Here is a 23,512-nt window from a genome sequence, read left to right as displayed (position 1 = left end):
GGGAGAGCATGGGGCTGGGAGGTTCGGTGATGCGCTGGGGGAGTGCGAGGGCAGAGGGGCCAGCGGAAAAAAGAATCGGGAGGAGTGCTGTGATGCGCTGCGGCTCGCGAATGGATTGGGAGGCGGTGCTGGAGCTGGTATACGGAGACTGGGCTAACGGTGCTTGGTATATAGAGGCAAACGGTCATCAGTCAATTCTTCCAGCTCGACCGGTTAGTAGTGGAAGGAGGCAAAGAGGGCAGGCAGACGGGCCGTCGGAACGATATCATACGGCAGAAGGACACTGGGTAAGCAACGGGCCTGGCTGTAGAAATTCACTGGACCCTTGGATGTGTTGCTGACACGCTTTAGGTGGGACTGATGGCGGATCGCGGGAGGACATTTCTGTAACCGCATGATTGGGATCAAAGCTTTTCTATGTACATTCTACATTCACGGGTGTTGGTGGTATCGGGGGCTGTGTTTATAGAGGTGCCGTGGTAGGCTTCTGAATCTACGCAGAGCCTTCAGAAAGAGCCGCATCGTCTTCGTATTCTATGGTATTGTGGGTCGATAAGGTGGACCGTGATGATTACGTTTCTTTGCGTAGCAGGATGGTAGCAAGCTTCAAGCAGACGTTGCAATCAGTGGGTATAAGGGACCACCGACCATGAACAGAAGTCTTATAAATGTGGTCTTTATTCGCTTGCACTGGCTTTGCGGTCTATAACCTACGATGTCTACTCACGACAAGCTCGGTTTCCACCTTAATCGACCTTGGTACTGGTGCGCACGTTTTCCCACACTCTCAAGATGGAAATCCGGTGCGGCCTGAGGCAGAAACAGCCATTTGGGTTTAGCGTAAATCATCCATAGTGGTTTCCCAGGTTCGCGTCGCTCTCACGTCCGCGTTCGATGCGTTACCAGCATAGCACAGCTGTAAATATCTTACAGAAGTCAGAGCACCTTCTAGAGGTAAACTGTGATGGCCGAAGAATGCCCTATGCTCTTAGACTAACTTAATCCCAGATTGCTCTGCTCAGCCCTTCCGTGATCGCGCATCCAGTGACCATCAACATCAAAGATGACCTCGTGAAGAGCGTATAGCCGTGCTCTTTGTGCGAAAAGGACTCGGCTAGAGGGCGGAAGTTTGCTTCATCATTACTGTAACCATGGGTCCGGTGGGTACAATATTTTCATCCGCTCAGACATCCATTTCTTGGTTATCATCGTATAAAGTATCAACACTACCATGGAAAACAACTCTTCTGGTATATATTGGGCCAGCCGACTCCCATTCTGGATTCCTCCGCTCGAGCAGTCTTCGTCGAAGTGATCTACACAGAACCATCGTGGTAAAATCTCTCCAACGCCTCGAGTGCAAACTCCAGCATCAATAATATAGCCTCCACCGGCACTTTACTCGAAGACCTCCCAGGAAAACTCCAAAATCCCTCATAACCCTCACGCTGGAGACTTCGCAGCAGGATGTCAGCAATGCCTGCGCTCCAAAGAATTGGAAACGACCAAATCTTCGAGGCGCTTCAGGGCAAGCCTCTCTCCTTCAAGAACAATCTTCTCCACCTATGGTACGAGGACTTGGAGGCGGCACGGGGGCTGCTGGAGCTAGATGCGGACTTGGACTCCAGAGCAAGCTTATCCGAGCTCAGAGGAATGGCCGAAGCCGCGCGAGTGATCCAACAATTGAGCCTAGCTGGTCCACTGAGTTTCAAACCATCATCATCCCTTCAGGTTTTGAGCTCGGCCGCGGCTGCCATGGTGCCTCTAGAGGCTTATCCCGCGCCCCATTCCGAGAGCCCTGTCTACGCCTGTCCCGAAGTCCAGTCCAAGGCCGATCAGGCGGCTCAGACTGTCGAACCGAAACCGAACGCCCGAACCGCGCGACCGTTCCACCCGATGAGCATCTCTGGAGTACTGAATCCGAGCACGTCCGCCGCACCTTATGGCTCGACTCCTAGAGATACCGTCAAAGCGCAATCAGAAATCCAGCCGGCGGCCGAACCGGGAGCCTTACCGACGCCTCAGGCAGTCAAACCAAAACGGAAGGCCAGCTCTCCAATCCCGGCAATTCGGCGTTCCAAACGCCTCCAGTCGTTGTCTGCCATGGCGACGGAGGAACCACACAGCAACAAAGTCACCATTCGGTTTCCCGGTCTATCGTGCATGGTGAACAGCACCACAACCTCGAGCTAACTAGTCACTCACAGTTTCGACCTCCTGGACGGACTAACCGCTCCGGCCGCAATCAAACAGCAGATCACGACGTCTTCGAAGGGTTGCCAATACGCCAATGGCGACAAGTCGAGACAGTAGTGGGCTCCACTCCGGAGGCCGAGCCTGTCAAGGGCAAAGACGCGTGGCCTGAGCCTCCGATGCCGCGAGATTCGCATCTGTTGCCTGAGGTCAGCCAGCAGCTTCTGCGCGCTGCACGTGCGGGTCGACTATACAAACCTGCCGAATCAGCTAACGATGAAGACAAAGAGAACGCAGACGAAGAGAAAGAAACCAAGGAGACGCAGAAAGGCTTTGCAGCCAGGAAGTGGACGCAGGTGCCGCGCCACCTTGAAGAACCAGAACGCGAATACCTCGCCAAGAGAAGAAAGGGGCTCCCTTCAGCCTATGCAAGCTTGAGCGGACTGATCGGTCCGCTTGCCCCGACCAGTGAGATGCGCAAGACCAAAGTCAAGAAAACAGACGCCGCAGGCAACGTTCACATTTACGAAGTCCTCGTCGAACCGGGCAAGACGCTCGAGAACGAGGTCGTCGAAACCGAGCCCGCAGCTGCCCAGCCGGCCGAAATGGCTGTACCAGGCACAGTCGTTGAAGGTGTCGGTATAGTTAATGCTGATGGATTGGTTGTCGCGAGTGATATCATCCAGCCCACGCCGCCAAGACGTAGACCACCGCCGCCGAGAAGAAAGCCCAAGAAGGGTCCAGGCCGGGGGAGAAAGAGGGTCGTGTTTGAGCCAGGTACTGAAGGTGCAAGAGGCAGTCTGGGAAGCAATCAAGTCACATCGGCGGGTCCCCAAGCCGCAACTACCGCTAGAGAGAGCACTTCCGGTGTCCCGTCAACAGGCAGCGATACACCCATGGCAGATGCAGGCAACGAAGAAGTCTCCGGAGAAGACGGTGACTCAAGCGACGAGAGTGAAGATGACAACGACCGCGAAGAGGGAGAGCTCTCAGACGACGCGCCACCGTCTCCCGCAAGGCAGCCGACAAAGGCTCCCACGCCGCCGCCCGCACAGCAACCTGCCCCAGCTGGGGTATCCAGCCCGTTGACCCCTGTGCAACTCACTACGCGATCGTCTGACTCCGCCACACCGGCGATAATCGTAGACCACCATGTCGACAGGGAACCGTCCAGTTCTCCGGACTTGCCGCTCGCTGCAGTGAGTCACAGTCGCCAGGGGTCGCTGACTCGTCCCCCAGGAACTGGTGCAAGTCCACCGAAGGAAAAGGATGACGATGCGACGTTCTCGGATGGAGAAGTGGACTTGTTTGGGAGCCTGGAGAGGCATTTGGAGAAGGAGAGTCAGAGCGCGAAGGATGCTTAATGTATGGCTTACTGAGCCTGTTGACGCGTTGTCTGGCAGTGAACATCACTTTCGTTGGGCAAAGTTGGCGCTGGTAATGAGGCCTGCCAGATCATTCTTTTGTGTATCTTCAGTCTCCGCTCTTTTCTTGGGGTTGGGCATCGTGGCATGCGCTGAGAAGCGCCCTCTTGTACTGCAGCATGACATCAACGAACCTCATCAATTGACTCTTAGACGTATGCCTTAGTGATATATTGCATCCGTTTTGCACGCCCGTCCCTCGTGGTCCGAATTTGCTTGAGGCACAAATCACCAGGATATGTGGGGGGCTCTGTCATTATTTGCGTTCAGCATGCCGCACGGTGACCCACTCAACTTGAATCGATTGCGCCATATCAATGGTCTACAGATGGTTTTTCTTTTAACGGCATGGGGGTAGTACCGTGACAGAACAACCAAGAAGTCCACTGTCATATGATGGCCAGCTTGGAGTAGTGCAACATGAAGGTCTTAGGCGATGGTTCAAACGATGTTAATACGCGACTACTACGTTACCTCAGTCCGTGAAATCGGCGTTACGATACCGTCTACAGGATCTGGTTTCGATTCCCTAACCAGCTGTCCCTGGCCCGTCCTCAAACCCTCCAAACCCAATCCTCTACAACACCTAGCTACTCATTCCCCCCACCCGCACCCCTCTCAAAAACCTTAACGCCCCCGTCCCCACCTACAGAATACAGCACCTCCTTCTCCACTAGCCCCTGCCCCTCCTCCCCATCATCCTGCGCATCTCCCAAAGTGATCCGCAGCACCCCGCTCACATCCGCCGCGAACCCCGTGTCCAGCAGCCGCAGACTCATGACCACGTCCGCGAGATGCGCTTGGCTGATCAAGAAGGAGGCGTGTGCGGTTTCGAGGGGCGTAGACGACAACGAACTTGTGGTTGACGCGGACGCGGATGCGGATGTAGCGGCGGAAACCAGCGGGCTATCGGCCGCCACAGCGAGGACAGTCGCGTGGACCCGCTGCCGCGATTTCAAGAGGCTAATGGCCATGGACGAGGCGGTGATGCCGGAGGAAGGGTCCGCGGCTGCGAGGTGGAGGTCTGGAGCGTCGAGGATGAGGAGGATTTTTCTGGGCGAGGCTTTCCCGGGGGGAAGTTGGGCGACTCCAGCAATGGCGCGGGAGAGGACTTGCTCGAGGTGTTCGAGGGCTGGGGAGGTGAGGCGGTAGAGGCCCTTCGGCTGGGCTGGGAGGTTGGCGGGGTGTGCGGCCAAGGGGGATACATGCTGTGCTTGATCGCTAGGCGCTGCTGGCGCTGGATGGCGAGATGAGACGGCAGGCGAGCGTGGTGGGATGCTCCGGCCGGATCGGACTGGTAGCGGAGAAGGCCGGGATAGCTGGGTGCTGGATACTGGAGCTGTGGGGGTGGAGGTAGGGGCTTGTTGGGATATCTGATCGGCGGCTGGGGGCATGAAGAGGCTGACCAGGCCATCAACAAAGGCGAAGCGGTCTTGCTGGGCTAAACGAGCTAGGTCAAGGCCCTGGTAGTGTTGTATATCAGCAAAGTACTTCATGTGTAGCGAAATAACCCCGTTGTAGATGTGAAAATGAGCCAACTTACTCCTGCTCTCCTGCTTTCCGACTTCCAGAACTCCCAGTCCCGCATCCAGCTCACGAGCACCACTGCTACCTCACCCTCCTCATCTTGCCCTGTCGTTCCGCTGCCATGATTGCTCAGCCCGCCGGTGCCACCGTCTTCAGCTCCTCCAGCGCTTCTCCAGCTGCTGCCCGCATTGTTTTCCGCGAGCGCTCCGCACAGGAATCTGACGACAAGCCAATTGGTACTCGCTCCCAGCACGCTCGTAAGCAGGTGCAACGAGCTTTCCGCAGGGAGACTAGTGTAGGGCTGGAGTAATGGTGGTGTGCGCGATGGTGGCATATCGGGATGCGGATTTTTGCGATTTGAGGTTTTGAGCCGAGACCTGTCACGCTGCTAAACCACCAAGTCCGACGCTGTCGTTTGAGTACGTTTGAACAAGACCGATGACCAGCTTAATGCATATTCAGAAGAGCTCGGGGCAAGTTTTTACATATTTTGAGGGCCTCTTGGTCCAGAAAGCGCTATGAAGCCCAGATACTTTTCGAGAGTATCCATCTCCTAGAGCAAAGTCATTGCCAGCCCTATAAAGTGCAGATCTTGTAGTCCTACGCCGCGAGGCCGTCCTGAGTACCCTGAAGCAGCGCCAAAGCCTAATCAATTTGCAAAATCCGCCGAACCAAAGCCGTTCCCATATCGCCGTCCTGATGTAGAGCATACTAGAAAGCACTTCGTCCATCCTCTTCGGGATACGCTGCGCCAATACGGTCATCCGCAAAGCCTTCAAAGCATCTCGAGCTTGTCCCAGGCAGAAGGCTTGGAATCCAGATCGATCACAACTTGTTCCTCGTCATCATAAGCCAAGGAGTCCGACTTGGCCTGGTTGACAACACCATCAATCTCCAGTAAATCAACTCTATCTTCGCCCTCAGGTCCAAAAGCCCTCAGGCGATTGAAGGATGGGTTCGCCTTCTCTATAGAGTACTTAACCACAACTTCAGGCGCCGCAGGCTTGTCCTCCTTGACAGCGTCATCGAAGATCATCAAATCCTCCTCGTCCTCAGTCATGACTCCTAATGGATTCAAGACTGCGGAGCGTTGGCCAGTCGCGTGGCTAGGGTACTCGGCCATTTCCGAAGGCTCCGTAAGTCCGTATAGAGGAAGTTTTTCCTGACCCTCAGTCTCATTGGAGCGAGCTTCATGGACGTTGCAAGCCTGCTGCCTCTGGAGGACCATTGCATCCTGTGCCCGGACTATGGTATCGAAAGTGTCAACCGTATGCACAAATTTCCGACGACGGGGCTCCTTCCGAGCGCGGCCTTCGACACAACGGTCGGCCATCTTAATGCGGTCCACGCCGAGAAGTTGCTGCGTGATAGGACGCAGTTCCACTGAATGAGTTGTGTCTTCATCAGAATCGATAAGAGTGTCAATTGGAGCAGCTTGGAGTGGGCTTGAACTGGGTGCGTCTCCTCCAAGAGGGTAGTTGGTTGCTACAGGCTGTGGTGCGCTCCAATTGGAATCGTCATCATCTGTATCCTCGGGAGTCACAGCGTGCCCTCCGATAGAACCGGGAGCGTCTTCGTCCAGCAAGTGTTTCTCTGCTACGACTTGCGGGTTGCTCGAGTTAGGTGCGTCTTTATTGGGAAGGCGTTTGGCAGGTACAGCGTGGTGTCCGCTTAAACCAGGAGCGTCGTCAAACAGTGCCAGCAACTCTTCCTCGCCTTGTTCCTGGATACCTGGACCGTCTTTCTTAGTTGGATTCATCCTTTGCACAGCCTGCAAAGTGACAAGGTTTTGTCCTTGACTAGCAGCTCCTCCATGCGCGATGCGGCCGAGTTCGCTGACGAAGAGCCAAGGGAAGCTCATGAAGGGCATAGACTCAACGTCCATCTTCCGCACTGGGATCTCGCGGCCAGCGACTTCTTTAACCGCACGGCATTCGTCAAGAGCGGCATTCATCTCGCGCGCAGTGACAGTGTACATGGCGGCAACGAAAGGACCGAGCTGTTCAAAGTCCCTGCTTCCGGCTTTCTCAATGCACAGATCTTTGAAGCGATCTTTGAGCGATTTCGTGATATACCCCATGTCCTCGGAGAACTTGTAGTCGCCGGCCTCGCGGTTGTGATCCAGGACTAGGGTCGACCAAACTTCAAACTCGGTACGAATTGTGTGCTTTGCCATAATCCGTCGAACAGCGGCATCATAGAGAACTTTGATATCCGCAGCTTGCTGGAGCATGTTGACGCTGAGCTGATATGCGCGGAGGATGCGCTCGTCAAACGGCAGGTCGTACTTGGGAATGAAGTCAACACGTTCGACCTGGTCATATAGCTGCCCAAGAATCTTCTTTGAGTGATATATCTTGTCCTTCGGCTTATGCTTCTTCTCCATGAAGTGTGGCCAATTCTTGGGCGCCAGCTCCCTCGACATCTTTGCGGGCACGCCAGTTTTTGGAAAGTCGACAGCCGTTGAGTGCAATTCAGCAAGTTCGAGACCTAGACCAGAGTCAGCGTGCAGTCTATCACGCGTTATTAAGTCTGAACATACATATAGGATCCTTCACGCCCGCTTCGCAGAAGTCCGCCTGGGCAAGATGACCATGAGCAATCCTTCCGAGGTTGTCGTTCTTGATGTACGTGATAAAAAAATCGATACGGTCATCAACAGTAACCTCGCGATCCACACGAATGGGATCAGCTCCAGTGAAATCCATGGCAGGATGGTTGATCTCCTCGGGTATGAGCTCGGGATCCCACATCACAAGGTAATCATCACCGTCGAGATCGCCGCCCGAGCACATGTTTGACAGAGGGCGATCGCCTGTGCATGGGAGGACAACTACGTTTTTCAGGTGATACAGGCCTGGCACGTCGACAGCGAGCACTACACGGACGTCCCCTGGGTGGAGCGAAGGATTACGAGCAAGAATGCAGACACCTTCGACAACGCGGTAGACACCCTTGTTGCTTGGGTCGGAGATCCGCAGAAAGACCTCGGGCAGCGCTGCCAGCCTTTGTGCTCTCGACAAAACCTCGTCCGGGTCTTTCGGCTCAACATGGCCCTTCAGCGTGAGGGTCTCATCTATGCAGCCAAAGAGGAAAGCTCCATTCTCGACGAAGATTCTGGCTTTCTCCTTCAGAAACTTGATGGTCCAGGCTCGCCATAGCTGCAGGACTGACATCATGAATGGCTCGGTCGAACTCATGAAGCCATCCAAGACCATCGAAGCTATAACGAGGGTCATCTGGTTCGCATCTATATTCTTCTGTAGGAGACGGAGTGCAACCGTGCTATTCCGCATCGCAACTTCGAAGTCTGCTAGGATGTTCTGCTGCATCTTGAGGAAGACTCCGTCTGGAACACCGAGAGCAGTAAGGACGAGGATGATCTGTCGGTTCAGCGTCGCTGTCGCAAAGAAGGAGGCCCTGATAACCTCCAGACCCTCATGCATTGCAGGAAATTTGTACTGCGATTTGCGAATGTAAACTTCCGTAGCCACTGCGTCAGGAGCTACTGCAAGGATGCCCTTGCAGCCACCCAACCGGAACTGGAATACTGATGGCGGATCATCGAACGCGTTGGGGTAGCCAAATTCGGACGAGATCATTTGAGCAAGGAACAGAGAAATCTTGCCAACTCCGTCGGTAAAAATCAGAGGCTCGCCGTTGTACTGAACCGAGACATCGTCCACTTTCTTAATCTTTACCTTCATGCCCCTCACAGCACGCGTAGTTGAGAAGCACTGGCCCACGCGGGCAGCGTTCTTTGCCACCTCTTGGATATGGCGGAACGTGCCCATATTTATGCGAATATTGTCTGCGTCCCACTCAGGTTTTGGGGCGAAGAAATAGGCGGAGTGCTCGCGGAACTGAGAGTTACCGAACGCAAGAAACTCATAGCGGCGCTTTCCAATGATGATGCCCTCTTTCATGGTGCGCTTGACGCGTCGTAGGATCTCGTCGTGCTCATGATCACTCCTGCCATTAAGCCTACCCTCGTCCTTCTCGTCAGTGAACTTGACTCGTAGGAAGCGATCTTCCATGTTACTGTAGTCTCGAATGACCCGGTTTGATGTCTCGACGGTCGGAGAAGCGTAGTAGATCATGGTGGGCGTCACAGTCGCAGCGCGTGCATAGCAACAATAGGGCGGTATCTTCTTACGGGCCGAACCTCCCGAAACATGGATCTTGAAGACGTCCATGGGGTCATAAAACCGATGCTTTAGATCTGCAACCTTCTCAAGCGTAGCTTGCGCGACAGAAGGTCCTAGACCGGCGAGGCGGTGGATAAATTCTCGGCTGAGGTTATGCTCGTTGAGGTAGCCGTGAGACAGACACACTTCGAGCTGGTATCTCACTTCGAAGTTCAAGTGGCCAAAGCCGGCCAACGCCGAACTGGCACTGTTATCAGAATCAGGCTGGTCTTCGAACAGGTTCCAGATGGTCGGTTCCGCTCGACGCACGTAGGAAATATCTGCATCGGAAACCGTTGGGATATTGTAGTCGGCTAAGGCGTCTATGATCAGGCTGTAATTCGCCTTGTTGCACTTCGCCGCATCAAAGATGAAGCGGTACGTTGTCCAGCGACCTAAAGCTTCGGTCAGTTACCATTGGCAGGTTCTAAGTACATCATCCACTTACCTAGGTCGATGACAGCGCATTCGTTCTTCAGAGTAACTGGCTGCTTGTTAACGACCGCACGATCCTCGACAATATCAGTCTCGCGTATCCATGCACTGCGTTCGTTCCAGTGACTTCCATTGTCGAAGGTGGATTCGATATCACGAGTTTTGTAGAAGAAGGCTGGAGGGGATGGTAGGGAGAGGACCAGCTCTCGCTGATCGGGGCTGCGTGTGTTTTCCTGCAGTCGTCCCATCTTCGAGAATGGGATGCGGAAGCGGTACCGGTCACCTTCCTCTGCCGGTGCGACTTTTAGGGAGAATTCGACGCATAGCTCTTTGCGCTGAAGATCAAGCACGAGCTTGATCCGTGATGATTCCGTATTTAGGACAGTTTTCATGATCATCACCGAACTCTGGGCGACCATGAAGCCGAAGTCAATCTGCTCTGCGAACAGGGCCAGACGCTCGGGATACTCGCGGTCGGGATCGATTGGGCTACGGTGCATGAACACGCGTCTCTTGCTCAGAAGATCGATCCTCAGCTCTTTGAAGTCGTTGGATTGTTCGGAATAGTATCCGATGCGCTCCTGCCAGAATGCCCTTGCTGGTGGAGGGTCGAAGGTCACGTACGCTGCACCATCTGATGATGATTGTCTAGCAATCTCGATCCTTGTGACTGTGCTCGCCAGGCCATTCTGAACTAGAACCTTGTACACGTCAAGCGGCTGGACGTTCCGCGGAAAGCGCATCACCTTCACGGTGATCTCTGGCCATGACGCCCAGTCTGGATCGCTGGCTCTGATGACTGGTCCACTGCGAGGCTGGGACGGCAGCGGTTTTGGAGGGGAGGAGATGTTAAAAGCGCGGCGGTAAGGCCCTGCTGGGAGCGCCATGGCAGTCAAACTGGCTGTGGAAGATTAGCGGATGTTGGATGTTGAAGTGGAGTTGCGAAGAGTTGAGTAGAAGGTTGGTGTTGTTGCGGTGAAACAATGCGCTAGCAGTGAACAGGTTCAATGAATCACACGTGTTGCGTTTGTTGCCGCGCTCAATTTGGTTTTCACTCGCTGCGCGTGATGCTTGTACAGTGAAGAAGACTGAGGTATCTGAAGTTTGTTTGCGAGGACAGAAGCAGACAACAAGCAACGTATGTGAGCAAGCCCTTCAAGCATGAACTGCATCATATATACAGGCCGCACTACGTTGAGAAATTGCGCTCATACCATCATGCTAGGATACAGGAGATTCTTCGTGCAGTTGGCAAACAGGGCTCGGCACAGAGAACCGGACCGGTAAAGCATTGCTGCTACTTGACGTACCTACAGCCCCGATGGGCGGTCGGTCTGCGTGGCTCTTCGGAGAGCTTGGGTTGGGTGGCGAGGTCGGTGTTGGGAGAGAGGCAGTAGTCGAGAAAATTGAAAGTGGAAGTCGTTGCCTGCCAAATACGGCGACTGAGGGCTTGGCATCTATTGTGCTTTCCCATCCGGCATGCGCGCAGGCTCGGTATTGCCCTTGCAACCGGTGACAATGCTTCTGCGATAAGCCGGTGTCTGCGGCTGGCTGTGAGTATGATATCTGAGAAGGGTTGTGATGAGCTGGGTATCGTGACTATGAGCTCCCTCAGTAACATCGCGACTTCGCCTCTGCGGGCCATATCCTCTCGACTTTGAAAGGTAGACTTACCATGTAGATCAAACAAGCTCATCATCAACTCCAGGAAGCACGGTAGAACTTGGAAGCGAGACTTGAAGATGAGCTGCAGCGGAGCCATGTCAGAGATTTTAAATAAGATTCGTAGAACCAGACAGCTTAATAAACACCCGATTCATCTGCCCAAGCAACGGTCGAGGTGCGCCTCTCCCTGCACAATGTCGATGGCTGGCTCTCAAGCTCATATTCCTGTAGCCTTTCGCGCAGCTCTAGTCGACTGTAGCCATCAAGCGGCTCGATTACGGGTCGTTGCAGCTCTGAGCCATGTTTACACAGGCTTACCACATCAGAAAGTGAGGTCTGAGTTTTATCAGCCTGAAGCCAGCCGAGACAGTTCCAGTTCCCCGGTTGCGGCGGCAGGTTAGCGATGTCACAGCTACGAGGTAAACTCAGACAAAAGTGCAACGGAAAGGATTCGTCTTGTGGACAACATGTCCTACTCCTAAGCTCGGGTATCTTCCAGTTTTCAGCCTTCAAGCGCGGACTGTGTGGCTACCCAAAGTCCAGAAGCCGCGTCCCAGTATACAACAGGCCTTTCCGCGCTCACGGTCAACGCCAAACATTAAACGCCAAACGCTCATCATGTTTGCTAAGTGACTAGAATTCCGCCGTCGTCCCATCAAAAGTACTGCGCAGCTTGCGCGGCACGATAGACAGAGGTGTTGCCGGAGTACCACTTAGCACTTCACCGGTATCGAACGGCAGATCCTCCATCTCTTCGCACTGGTCCGTCTGGTCGTCCTCTCGATCGGTCACTGTCGGATCTTTACGTTTGAAGGGATCCTTGCCATCGCCTCCAACACGCACAGGAGACATGTTGCCGCGGCCAGCAGACACGTCCATCAAAGGTTGCCGGCCCGGGACCGGCTTACTTCTCACGGATTTGACCGAGTGCGGGAAAACACTGAGACGCGGCTGCTGTAGAGTTGGTACTTTGAAGGACTTGCGCGGCTTTGCGCGCTTGGGAGTGGGCCCGCTCTTCGACGATGCAGACTCGAACGAGCGGTTCGCATCCATCGCCGGCTCCGCTGTATCCAGCGGGTCCTCGTCAAAAGCATGGCGAGCCTGCGATATGGCGCCTGGATGGCTCTTCCGTTGAAGGGCACGAGTTCTCGGAGGCTGGCCACGGTCCATCTTCGTACCGGGAGCCTGAACTAGAGCGGCGGCGACCTCTTCCTGGATACCTAGAGCGCCAAGCATGTTCTTCCGGATGTTCTGCGCTTCGGTAAGTTCGGCCTCTTTCTCGACGAATGCTTTGGTGAGCTTGTCAATCTGGTGAGCGTTAGAGCCGTGCTTCGAACGGATCTCTCCTTTAAGACAACGTCCGAACCTTTCGCATCAGCTTCGCCACCTCCGTCTCTTTCCCTTGCAGTTCGAGGCCAAGGGAGTCGTGCGCGTGTCGGAGCTGAGCGCTTTCCTCGTGAATCCGCCGCAACTCTTCCTCATGTTGAGCTGTTGCAACGGTCGCCTGTTGTCCATTAGCTGGATAAAATGAACTACACAGTTACTGTTACTTGCCTGCTCATTGAGAGTATGGAGTATTTCTTGATGTTTGTAAGCCAACGTCTCCATCTCTTCTCTCGATGAGACTATGAGTCCCTCGTATTTCTCGTTCAGTGCGGACAGCTGGGCGTTCATTGCATCAAGCCTCGCTTGTGTTTGCTTCCTCAGAGCGCTCATCTCCACCTTCTCAGCCTTCAGCATTTGCAGCTGAGCTTCCATATCGACGAGACGAGTGTTATCTACGGAGAGGCTATGCTCGACTTCCGAGAGCTTCTTGCGCACCAGGTCATGGTTGCCACGTACCTCGTCCAGCTCTTGACGCACTGACTGGAGCTCGGCCTGAGTGGCCGCTTTGTCCTTGGCCATTTCACGGACGATCCTTTCGTGCTCCTCGATGCTACTGTTCTTGGCTGCAACAACGGTTCGGAACTCCATCTCCTTCTCCATGTGTTGCGCACTGAGTGCTGCTACCTGCCGCTCAGCTTGTTGATGCGCCTCCTTCAAGTGCCGGCGAAGCTCTGTTGCCTCTTCAGAAAGGTCGTCATTGTCGGATTGGACGGCGCCAAGATCCGCCTGTATCTGAAGCTTTTCTTTTTCGAGCGTCTCCAAGTACAGATGCTGATCGATCGCTTGCGCTTCAAGGTCTGCCGCATGTTTACTGATCTTATCGCATTGGTCTTGCACTTCTTTGCGTCTCCTTTGCTCTTCTCTAAACGGCGCTTCTGCATCTTTGCACCTTTCTTCCAGGTCTCGACAGATCTGATCAACTGTACGAACCGTAGCCTCGTGGTGCAGCTTGGCCTCGGTCTGAAACTCTGCGGCAAGCCGTGCTCGCCAGTCGTGGCTGTCAACCTGTACGTTGGGCGTCCCTTCCAGCTGAGCGAGAGAGATCTTCGGCGCTTGTCGTACAACTTCAGTTGAATGTCCACACGGCGACAGCTGCCTTGCAAACTCTTGCTGCTTGTCAAGCAGAAGCCAGATAGTGGACAATGCGATGACATGCCCCTCTGCCTGTGCAGCGACGGCAGACTTGAGCAATAGCGAGCATGTAACAAGACCCAGTTGCATCCGCATATCCAGAGAAGCTTGCGCGCATGCGGCGGCTCGAAGGACTTCCGCTGGCGAGGTAGAGATCGATGTGGTGAGAAAGCATTGAAGTATATCCTGCAGCTCGTCGGACACGAGTGCTGACAGGAGAGCTTTTCTGGTCTGCGGGCTGACTTGAGCCACACTTGTCAGGCTTCGCATCAAGACGCTATACAGTCTTGACTCCTGGAATCGCTGCTGATTTGGCTGTACCACATCTCTAAACGCACGACGCAGCAGCTCCAAGAAGAATGGCACACTAAGATGAGGCTTCATTCATTCAGTAAGTTGATTGTGTTACCTAGAGTAAGGGATTCACTTACAGCGAAGGAGCGCAAAGCCACATCCAAGGCACTCCGCAATTGTCGATGAGTGACCGACAGTTGACCAAGGTTAAGTAAGAGTTTCTCAAAAGGTGCCAAGGTCCGGACATGCTCGAGTGATGATTCCGCCAAGGGCGCAACAAAAGCCCACGCCTGTGTACGTCAGGGACAGGAAATCGTAAGATTGCTGCGATTACCAACCTCAAGTTGTAGTTCCGGGCTGATATGCGCAGCTTTCAAGCTCTCCGCCAATTTCTCGATCCAATGCCCGCTCTTACGACGCCAAGCATCGACGGCCTGCGTGGGAAACGCACTAAGAGTCCGGCGAGCGGCCCTAGCGGTTTTTACGGCCTCGCTTTGAGAGATGGTATTGTCCTTCTTACAAGCGAGGTAGGTCCGCAAAGCCAACAGGTCAAGAGTTTTATAAGACTTCTCACCGGTGAATAACTCTTGAAACTTTGGACGCTCGCTGGCGCGCCCGATTCGATCTTGGCGTGCTGGGGGTGTGCTTTCTAGGAGTGTGGACGGTACTAGGCAGTCCGAGAATGGCATCTGTTCCAAAAGTATCGTGCCGATGGCCAGGCAGAGAAGCGTGAGCGCCTGATCGCCATGGCTTGGTAGGCTTTTGATTGTCTGGCGGAGGTGCTCCAAAAATCCATCAAGCTTGTGTGGAGGCAGGAGGCTAATGGACTGCCTACATGGACCGTCGAGCAGTGAGAAAACGGCACCGAGGTTTTCGATCGACGGAGACCGCACTGCCTTGTCAAACACTGCTAGGAAGAACTTCTGTGCTGATGCCGGTACTGGAAGCGTTTCTGGCAAGGGCTCCTGGAGGAGGCTTGTGCAGACACTGGAGTACTGAGTCTGAGGTCAGCTCTCGCCGCTGCTATGCGTACCAGAAAGACAATTGTAGCCTACCGCATCGACATTGTGAGAGGAAGTTGTCGCTTTCGTGAGGAACGCGTCGAGTAGCTTCGGGTCCTGCTGCAATACCGTGTTGCGAAAAGATATGGAACAAGCTAAGCACACCACCAATCATTAGCCCTCGTAGTAGAACACTCTCAACTCTGCCAATCGGCACCAATTGACACCTACCAAGGCTATCCAGAATTCTCAAGGCGTAGGGCCACAGCTGAAGTGCCTCTCGCACCGCCGACGCCAGTGCTCCGACCTGGCAAGGATGGCCATCGGCCCATTCGCGGATGATAATATCATCGGCCTGTAGTAATATGTCGTCGAGTGTCTTACACAGAGATTAGCTACAATGCGCTCATGAATATCGTCAAGATGGTTGAGATTGTCGTGGAGATCGAGTGCTGCGGAAGGCATGGGGGAAGGTCGAGTCCGAACTTCCATGCCAGCAACCGAACTCACCTGTAAGCTGACCAGGTATGGCGAATAGACTATTCTTTCGACCTCTGATGACAGAGCCTGCAGCGATCCAGCCATCACAAAAGCCTCGGCTAGACAGCTCTACAAGCAGAAGATACGGCACTGAGTTGCTATCTCAACGCGGTGTTCGGGTTTCCAGCTACGCGCCCAGTCGCGCTTTCCCATGACCTCCACCAGGCGCTACCGAGCATCACTCCAGCAACCGCTGTCAGAGTAAACATCACGCAAAACTGGTCCCCAGCGCCGTATCGATTACTCCCATTGCTCTTGGACTCGCCAGTACATTGACAGCAACATGTCTTACCATCCAGGGGCAGAGTCAGAGCCGAATGCGGGGAGAAGTGGGATGAAGACCCACGCACATCAACCCTCGTGCACGGCCGAGTTGCCAAGATACAGTAGCATGGCATCTAAACAAACTCTTACTCTTGTCTACGTCTGGAGTTGGATCACGGTACCTAGGTATACTGAGGGTCAGGACGCAGAATTCTGATTGCAGCAGCAGCAGACCAATTATGCAGATTCCATTATCCTCTTGCTGCCTCTCCGACTGTCTCGTTCTTCGTTGCCGCATCAGCAGCAAGATCTTCCCATCCCGCACAGGCTTGCAATCCCTGTGGCAGATCCCATGCAGACTGCTTCGAAGGAGAAAACCATTGCAGGTTGAATTTGCAACGCGCCCACGCAGTTCGGATCTCGTGTATATCTGGTTCTCATCGAAGTAGAAATACAACTGACAAAGGCTTTCGAACAATAGCCCTAGGATTTCGCCAGAACAATATGCCGAACTGCTTTGAGGGCGGCAAATCCGAGGATGATTCGCCGAAGACGTCTGCGCAACAGCCCCCCCCCCTTCCCCACTTGCACTGCGCCGATATCCGACACCTGTTTGTATTGCCTATTACGAGTATTTATCCAACGAGCAGCCCAGATGCTGTAGGGTTCGGCGACAACGTGGAAATAACTCTCCTGACCTGCTGGCAATGTACTAAAAAGGTTGCATTGCCGCTACTCTTCACAAGTACTCAAGTTTGGCGTAATAATACTTCAGATAGCCGCGAGGTCACTCACTATGACCTGACGATATGAGGCCCTTCCGGACAGCAAGAGCCTTGACCAGGCCTGTAGGAAAGTGGGTTAACGCGGGATCAAGGTCCGCCTCATCGCAGCACTTTAATAAAGCAACCGCTGGTCAGAAGCCCTTCTGGACCGCAGGTCGCGTCGCGCTATTCAGTGCATTTACCGGCTCACTTGCATACCTCTACGGTGTCAGCGATTCTCGTGCGGGCATTGCGACACCATGGACGACAAAGCAGACGAAGCAGACAACACCGAAGTATGCCGCCAAACAGGAGTTGGAAAAGGTTATTGTACTGGCATCGTGAACTATGAAGCTGAGTATTGACCATTCGCCAGGCAATCAGTGAACTGCGAGCTTCATTAGGCGACGATGCTATCAGTACCGACGACGAAGATCTCCGCGTTCATGGCTATTCAGAGTGGTCGTCGATCAACATCGATCAGTTACCGGTAGCTGTAGCATATCCGAAATCCACCGAGGAAGTCTCGAAAATAGCCACAGTATGTTACAGGTACAAGATACCGATGAGTGAGTTGAGACAGGCTCTGACTCTCTGACACTTGTTAATCAGCGGAATCAGTCCCGTACTCTGGCGGATCAAGCCTTGAGGCCAATTTCTCCGCCCCGTACGGAGGTATGAGTATCGATTTCGCATTTATGGACAATATTCTTGCGTTGCACGAGGAAGAGTGAGTCATCTGGTACTTAGAGGTTGGCCCTGCGCGGTCTGCTGCTGACGGTGGTGATTCAGCATGGATATCGTAGTGCAGCCTTCAGTGCCGTGGATGGGCCTCAATGAAGAAATCAAAGGTTCTGGGTTGTTCTTCCCGGTGGATCCCGGCCCATCAGTAAGTTGTCTTGACACTGTACTTCTACCTGTACTAATTCTGCAAAGGCAAAGATTGGAGGGATGGTAGGAACGAGCTGCAGGTACAATATAAGATCATGTCCGGACAGCATCTAGACATTGTGAGCTGACTGCGCATCAGCGGTACGAACGCCGTCCGATACGGCACAATGAAGGACTGGGTCATCAATCTGACAGTCGTGCTGGCCGATGGCACTGTGGTGAAAACACGTCGCAGGCCGAGGTGAGCTTTCCCTGGATCACACAGCTGCCTTGTACTATGCTGAGTCGTCATACAGGAAGACAGCAGCTGGTTACAACCTGACCGGCCTCTTCATCGGCTCTGAAGGCACTCTCGGCATAGTTACCGAGATCACATTGAAACTCGCCGTGATCCCACAAGAGACAAGCGTTGCTGTGGTCACTTTCCCCACCATCCGTGACGCCGCAGCTGCCGCTTCGAAGGTTCTACGGAAGGGTGTCCCTGTGGCCGCTATGGAAATCATGGACGATGTTCAGATGAGGGTGATCAACAAGACTGGCAATACAGACAGGGAGTGGAAGGAGATGCCCACTATGTTCTTCAAGTGAGTCTGAGTGCAATGGAAGGCTAGATCGCAGCTAATCCTCCACATAGGTTTTCTGGTACAAAGGCTGGAGTGAGTGGTTCAGAGATTCACAACGTGCATGCAGTCTGGTTTTACGGTGGCTCACATCATTGCAGGTTCAGGAGAACATCAAGCTTGTCAAATCAATTGCAAAAGCACATAAAGGCGGCGACTTCATCTTCGCCTCCGACGCCGATGAGCAGAAGAAACTATGGTCTGCCCGCAAGGAGGCGCTGTGGAGCATGCTAGCTCTCCGCGAAGAAGGCCACGACGTCTGGTCAACGGACGTGGCAGTGCCGATATCAAGGCTTCCTGATATCATTGGTAAGCAGATTATCAAGCGACAGCATCCGCCCGTCCTGATCCAGAGCAACAGAGATCTCCAAGAAAGAGATGGACGACCTAGGCCTCTTTGCTAGCATTCTCGGTCACGTAGGCGACGGCAATTTTCACGAAAGTATCCTTTACAACGCCAAGGATCCCAAGGAGCGCGCCGCCGTTGAGAAGTGCATTCATGACATGGTCGACAGGGCTATAGAGATGGAAGGCACCTGTACCGGCGAACACGGGATCGGGCTTGGGAAGAAAGGATCCCTTGTAAAGGAACTCGGGCTCGATACCATCGGCGTCATGAAGAGCATCAAGAGTGCACTGGACCCGCACTGGCTGCTGAACCCAGGGAAGATCATGGACTTTCCTGGTTGATCACAGTGTCATTTGGTTGTTAGCGGTGTGATGTTACTTCTTCTGTCTTCTGTGGCATCGCATTGTGGCCCGGATTGGCCGGGCATCGGCGTCGGGGAGTTTGGCTCAATCCTAGCTGTATAATTACAGATTGGAGCAGACGACACAATCCCTTGATCATGGTTGCGCCGGATGAGCCTCATGAACCTTGGAACTCAGACTTGGTTAATGCTGTGATAATTCGCAAACCCCTGTTCGTCAGACCCTGCGTCATCTGAAATGCGATGTCGGCGAAAACACCCCACGTCGACTTTGAAAAAAGTGCCTGACTCAGCCCAATTGCAACTACCACAACACAACATGGACGTAGAACATTTTACTTCGAAGAAGCCAGACTTTCCCAAGAAGAAGTGCGGTCCGTGATTTCCACAAGCAGATTGAAACCTGTGTTGACAGTGTTGCAGGAGTCCTAGGCGCAACGGGCTCTGTGGGGCAGCGCTTTATCCTCCTTCTCGCGCTCCACCCGCACTTCACGCTTCAAGCTGTCGGCGCCTCTGAGCGATCTGCGGGCAAGAAATATAAAGATGCTGTGCGATGGAAACAGGCCATGCCCATGTCCAAGCAATTGGGGGAGTTAGTCGTTCGAAAATGCACGCCAGATGAGTTCAAAGACTGTGATCTGGTATTCTCAGGGCTGGACAGTGATGTTGCCGGCGATGTTGGTATAGCACCTTTAAGACCGCATGATATGCTATAAGGAGGAGCTAACCGAATCTTAACGCAGAAATGGCCTTCCTCAAGGCCAACCTCGCCGTCTTCTCAAACGCCAAAAACTACCGCCGTGATCCTATCGTCCCCCTCGTCGTCCCAACCGTCAACCTCTCCCACCTCGACGTCCTCAAACATCAGCGGAAGCACCACAACCTCGACAAAGGCTTCCTAGTCTGCAACTCCAACTGCGCCGTCATCGGCCTCGTCATCCCCTTCGCCGCTCTCCAGGCGAAGTTCGGCCCTGTAGACAAGGTTTCAGTAGTCACAATGCAGGCTGTGTCGGGCGCCGGCTACCCCGGCGTCAGCAGCATGGACATCATCGACAACGTCGTGCCCTTCATCAGCGGCGAGGAAGACAAGCTGGAGAGCGAGGCACAGAAGATTCTCGGGAGCGTTAACGACGATGTCACTGGCTTTGTCGACCAGCACCTGCGCGTCAGTGCGGCGTGTAACAGAGTGCCTGTCCTGGACGGCCACACGGCATGCGTGAGTCTGGCTTTCGCGAAGAGGCCGCCGCCGAGTGCAGAGGAGGTCAAGCAGGCTATGAGGGACTACGTGAGCGAGGCACAGAAGCTTGGGTGCCCAAGTGCACCGGAACAGGCGATTGTGGTTATGGAGGAGCCGGACCGGCCGCAGCCGAGGCTGGATAGGGAGACGGATCGGGGGTATGCTGTCAGCGTGGGCAGAGTTAGGGAGGACGAGAGCGGGATCTTTGATATCAAGTTTGTTGCTTTGAGTCATAATAGTAAGTTGATCTGTGCTAATCGATTGCTATGTGAGCACGCGCTAACCTGGCATAGCTATCATCGGAGCAGCTGGGTCTTCAATATTGAACGCAGAGGCGGCGGTGCTCAAGGGTTACGCGTAGAATGTATAGATAACATCCGCGTAATGGCGTTCTCTATCGTGCTCAAAGACTGCGCGGAATTGAAGATACAGTGCTATGCTACAAATGATAAAGCCTCGCAAGCTATGGGAGATGTTTCTATAAGGGGCATCGTGTTGTGATCGCAGTTTCGCTATGCGTATATACCACTCGTAGTAGATGCTTGACGTGTTTCAAGCATAGATCCGTCTTTGTCAATACTCACAATACATGAAGAAACGCATTGCGTCTAGAAATCTGCCAAGAATTTTTGAGGACGCACCCAAAGTGGCTTAGCCTCGCTTAGTCATCACGTGTGCGAACTTTTGGCGAAGTGCGAAATTGAAGCTGTGGACGTCGGAACATCAAGATCTCGACGACGAGCGACAACCCACTCAACACCTTCTAACCCTCCGTGATCCAACACCGCAATCATGGGTCGTGGACCGTAAGTCCCTTTCGAAGGCATCACAGAAGAAATCAGGCCGATTGCTGCGCATCTGAGGTGGACAACTTAACAGACACTAACAACTCTCCTCCCACAGAAAGAAGCACCAAAAGCGCCTTTCAGCGCCATCGCACTGGCTGCTCGACAAACTCTCGGGCGCCTACGCACCCAAAGCCTCCCCCGGTCCTCACAAACTCCGCGACTGCATGCCCCTCATCGTCTTCATCCGCAACCGACTAAAGTACGCGCTCAATGGGCGCGAGACCAAGGCGATCATGATGCAGCGGCTGGTCAGGGTCGACGGCAAGGTCCGCACCGACGTGACCTACCCAGCCGGCTTCATGGACGTGATCTCGATCGAGAAGACGGGCGAGAACTTCCGGCTGGTGTACGACACCAAGGGCCGCTTCACCGTGCACCGCATCACGGCCGAGGAGGCGGGATACAAGCTCGGCAAGGTCAAGAGGGTGCAGTTGGGCAAGGGCGGGATCCCATTCTTGGTTACGCACGATGCGCGGACGTGAGTCAAACTCTCCTCCCGCACATCTGTCAGACGTTGGACCAAGCTTTGGCGATGGCGGACCGCGCTATGCGGCCGTCTGGCTGGGAGGAACGAAGTGCTGACAGAGCGCCTTGTGCGGCAATAACAGTATCCGCTACCCGGACCCGGCTATCAAGGTCAACGATACCGTCAAGATTAACCTCGAGGACGGCAAGATCACGGATTTCATCAAGTTCGACTCGGGCGTCATCGCGATGGTGACGGGTGGTCGCAACATGGGTCGTGTCGGTGTCATCACCCACCGTGAGCGCCACGACGGCGGCTTCAACATCGTCCATATCAAGGACGCTGTTGACAACGAGTTTGCTACCCGGGAGAGCAACGTCTTCGTTATTGGGCTCGAGAAGCCGTGGATAAGTCTGCCGAAGGGCAAGGGTGTCAAGGTAAGATCTACATCTATTGCGGACATCTCAACAACAGCTGATAGATACATAGCTTTCCATTGCCGAGGAGAGGGATCGCCGCAGGGCTTATGCTCTTGCTGGCCACTAAACACCTGGCTGGGAGAGCGGTGGACGTTGGAAAAGCGGCGGAGTACTGGAACATGCGCTGCTCGGCTTCTCCGTTTCATGTATTCAGTGCAACAAAGGGCATGCATCTACAATGAATTCAAGATATGATTGTTTGTGGTGTTGTACTTGGTCTTTGTGCGTCGCCGTAAAACCCTCATGCTGGGCGACAAGGTCCCGTATCCTCGAGGACCTTTGTGTCTCGCAGTCACCAAAGTCCCTCGTAACTGGATACTACTCAAGTTGTATTCTCAACCTACGGCAACGCTGCCCGTTTACGTTTCGAAACGCCTTATGCACCAACTTCGTTGCACTGCATAGACGCTGGCTTCACATCGCCTGTTCTGCATGAGCGGTTTGGACCTGCGTGCGAGGAGCACGGCAGTCTGTTTTTAGATGGGGAAAGGAGGCGCAAGGATGGCGCGTTCGTCGTTGCAAGCCCGGCTTGTGGGCTTCCAAACGGCAATCCGTGTGTCCACGACCGGGAAGTGTGCCGGGACGGTAATTGCGACGGGCGGAAGACCGTTTGTGCATAGCGGACTCCGCGCCAATTCCGTGTCTTTTTCGTTCTGCCACGGTGTAGCAACGCTCTTGACTACTAACGTTATACAATTGTGCTCACTGTAGACGTGCAAAGATCATCTATAAAACGCGGCCGCATTGAAAGCCACTCGTGGGCATTAAGGTGGATACCCCACGCGCAGTTTCTAGACCAAGGATATCTTGATGGACTGCTGAACATCTTGTGCTTTTCATCGCATGAGATCGGCCTAGCTGTTCTATGATTGACAAGGTCGTGAGTCCAGTTTGATGATGAACTTGGCGTTGAATAAGCTGGAGCAAAGATGCGGCAACGGACTTGTTGGATGGGTTTGGGTGGATACGATGATGATTGACAGGTATCCATGATCGCTGCTGTGCCGGTCTTGGCTCAATTTGCTTGCGCGCAAGTGCGGGTTCCTGAGGTTTTAGCAGATGCACGGTAACGAACCGGGCTTTGACATTGGCTTTCGTCCGGGTCATATCATTGGCCGTTAACAGTGCATCTAGCCGCAGTCGCGGTAGTTTTGCATGTGGCTTGCTTGGGTCAAATGCGCCGTTTGGTTCGACTGAGGCAAGCGGGGGACAACCTGGAAAGACGGGCGAGCGAACCTCACCACCACCACCACCGCCAGAGTGCGTTCTGTGCCCCCCGCAAGGCAGGCTGGACACTTCTCTGCCAACTTTTGCTAGTTACTCCTACGTTCGCTACGCCCACTTCCCATCACTGCCTCGTTTTTTTCGTGACAAGACTCTGTATTTTCTTGACGGCCGTCCCGGGGACCAATGCTCCTACAACAGTCTGCCGCTCGTTTCGCTCCCCCCT

General features: G+C 53.9%; 8 protein-coding genes across 8 annotated transcripts in view; 5 read left to right on the top strand and 3 right to left on the bottom strand.

The window, feature by feature from the left end:
* W97_06850 (uncharacterized protein) overlaps positions 1 to 361 on the top strand; it is a gene marked incomplete at both ends in the record, with an annotated part of 832 nt that extends 471 nt beyond the window's left edge. The window contains 2 exons of the mRNA XM_007784834.1: positions 175 to 287; positions 352 to 361. Of these exons, the coding sequence (XP_007783024.1) occupies positions 175 to 287; positions 352 to 361 (123 nt within the window). The remainder of the gene's footprint in view (positions 1 to 174; positions 288 to 351) is intronic.
* A 1,115-nt stretch (positions 362 to 1,476) lies between these two features.
* On the top strand, positions 1,477 to 3,557 carry W97_06849 (uncharacterized protein; the record flags this gene model as incomplete). Its single annotated transcript, XM_007784833.1, has 2 exons — positions 1,477 to 2,166; positions 2,208 to 3,557. 2 exons carry the CDS (start codon positions 1,477 to 1,479, stop codon positions 3,555 to 3,557), a joined length of 2,040 nt encoding a protein of 679 aa, XP_007783023.1.
* A 650-nt stretch (positions 3,558 to 4,207) lies between these two features.
* Positions 4,208 to 5,478, bottom strand: W97_06848 (uncharacterized protein; the record flags this gene model as incomplete). The annotated part of the gene is made up of 2 exons (XM_007784832.1): positions 4,208 to 5,080; positions 5,161 to 5,478. The coding sequence occupies 2 exons, from the start codon at positions 5,476 to 5,478 to the stop codon at positions 4,208 to 4,210; spliced, it is 1,191 nt and encodes a 396-aa protein (XP_007783022.1).
* A 441-nt stretch (positions 5,479 to 5,919) lies between these two features.
* Positions 5,920 to 10,653, bottom strand: W97_06847 (uncharacterized protein; the record flags this gene model as incomplete). Its single annotated transcript, XM_007784831.1, has 3 exons — positions 5,920 to 7,634; positions 7,687 to 9,726; positions 9,780 to 10,653. The coding sequence occupies 3 exons, from the start codon at positions 10,651 to 10,653 to the stop codon at positions 5,920 to 5,922; spliced, it is 4,629 nt and encodes a 1,542-aa protein (XP_007783021.1).
* A 1,411-nt stretch (positions 10,654 to 12,064) lies between these two features.
* W97_06846 (uncharacterized protein) lies at positions 12,065 to 15,308 on the bottom strand (the record flags this gene model as incomplete). The annotated part of the gene is made up of 6 exons (XM_007784830.1): positions 12,065 to 12,739; positions 12,798 to 12,919; positions 12,976 to 14,326; positions 14,380 to 14,532; positions 14,581 to 15,229; positions 15,298 to 15,308. 6 exons carry the CDS (start codon positions 15,306 to 15,308, stop codon positions 12,065 to 12,067), a joined length of 2,961 nt encoding a protein of 986 aa, XP_007783020.1.
* A 1,763-nt stretch (positions 15,309 to 17,071) lies between these two features.
* On the top strand, positions 17,072 to 19,012 carry W97_06845 (D-lactate dehydrogenase (cytochrome); the record flags this gene model as incomplete). The annotated part of the gene is made up of 10 exons (XM_007784829.1): positions 17,072 to 17,107; positions 17,188 to 17,380; positions 17,433 to 17,541; positions 17,604 to 17,700; positions 17,748 to 17,782; positions 17,842 to 17,943; positions 17,999 to 18,286; positions 18,337 to 18,358; positions 18,424 to 18,631; positions 18,684 to 19,012. The coding sequence occupies 10 exons, from the start codon at positions 17,072 to 17,074 to the stop codon at positions 19,010 to 19,012; spliced, it is 1,419 nt and encodes a 472-aa protein (XP_007783019.1).
* A 339-nt stretch (positions 19,013 to 19,351) lies between these two features.
* W97_06844 (aspartate-semialdehyde dehydrogenase) lies at positions 19,352 to 20,630 on the top strand (the record flags this gene model as incomplete). The annotated part of the gene is made up of 4 exons (XM_007784828.1): positions 19,352 to 19,406; positions 19,456 to 19,713; positions 19,776 to 20,507; positions 20,563 to 20,630. The coding sequence occupies 4 exons, from the start codon at positions 19,352 to 19,354 to the stop codon at positions 20,628 to 20,630; spliced, it is 1,113 nt and encodes a 370-aa protein (XP_007783018.1).
* Positions 20,631 to 21,061: 431 nt separating this feature from the next.
* Positions 21,062 to 22,129, top strand: W97_06843 (40S ribosomal protein S4; the record flags this gene model as incomplete). The annotated part of the gene is made up of 4 exons (XM_007784827.1): positions 21,062 to 21,075; positions 21,173 to 21,595; positions 21,726 to 22,020; positions 22,073 to 22,129. The coding sequence occupies 4 exons, from the start codon at positions 21,062 to 21,064 to the stop codon at positions 22,127 to 22,129; spliced, it is 789 nt and encodes a 262-aa protein (XP_007783017.1).
* Positions 22,130 to 23,512: the final 1,383 nt, after the last annotated feature.

This window comes from Coniosporium apollinis (genome assembly GCF_000281105.1).
Source record: "Coniosporium apollinis CBS 100218 chromosome Unknown supercont1.36, whole genome shotgun sequence".
NCBI classification, from domain to species: domain Eukaryota; kingdom Fungi; phylum Ascomycota; class Dothideomycetes; genus Coniosporium; species Coniosporium apollinis.
The sequence above is the reverse complement of the archived record's forward strand: the minus strand, read 5'-3'. Positions and strand labels throughout refer to the sequence as shown.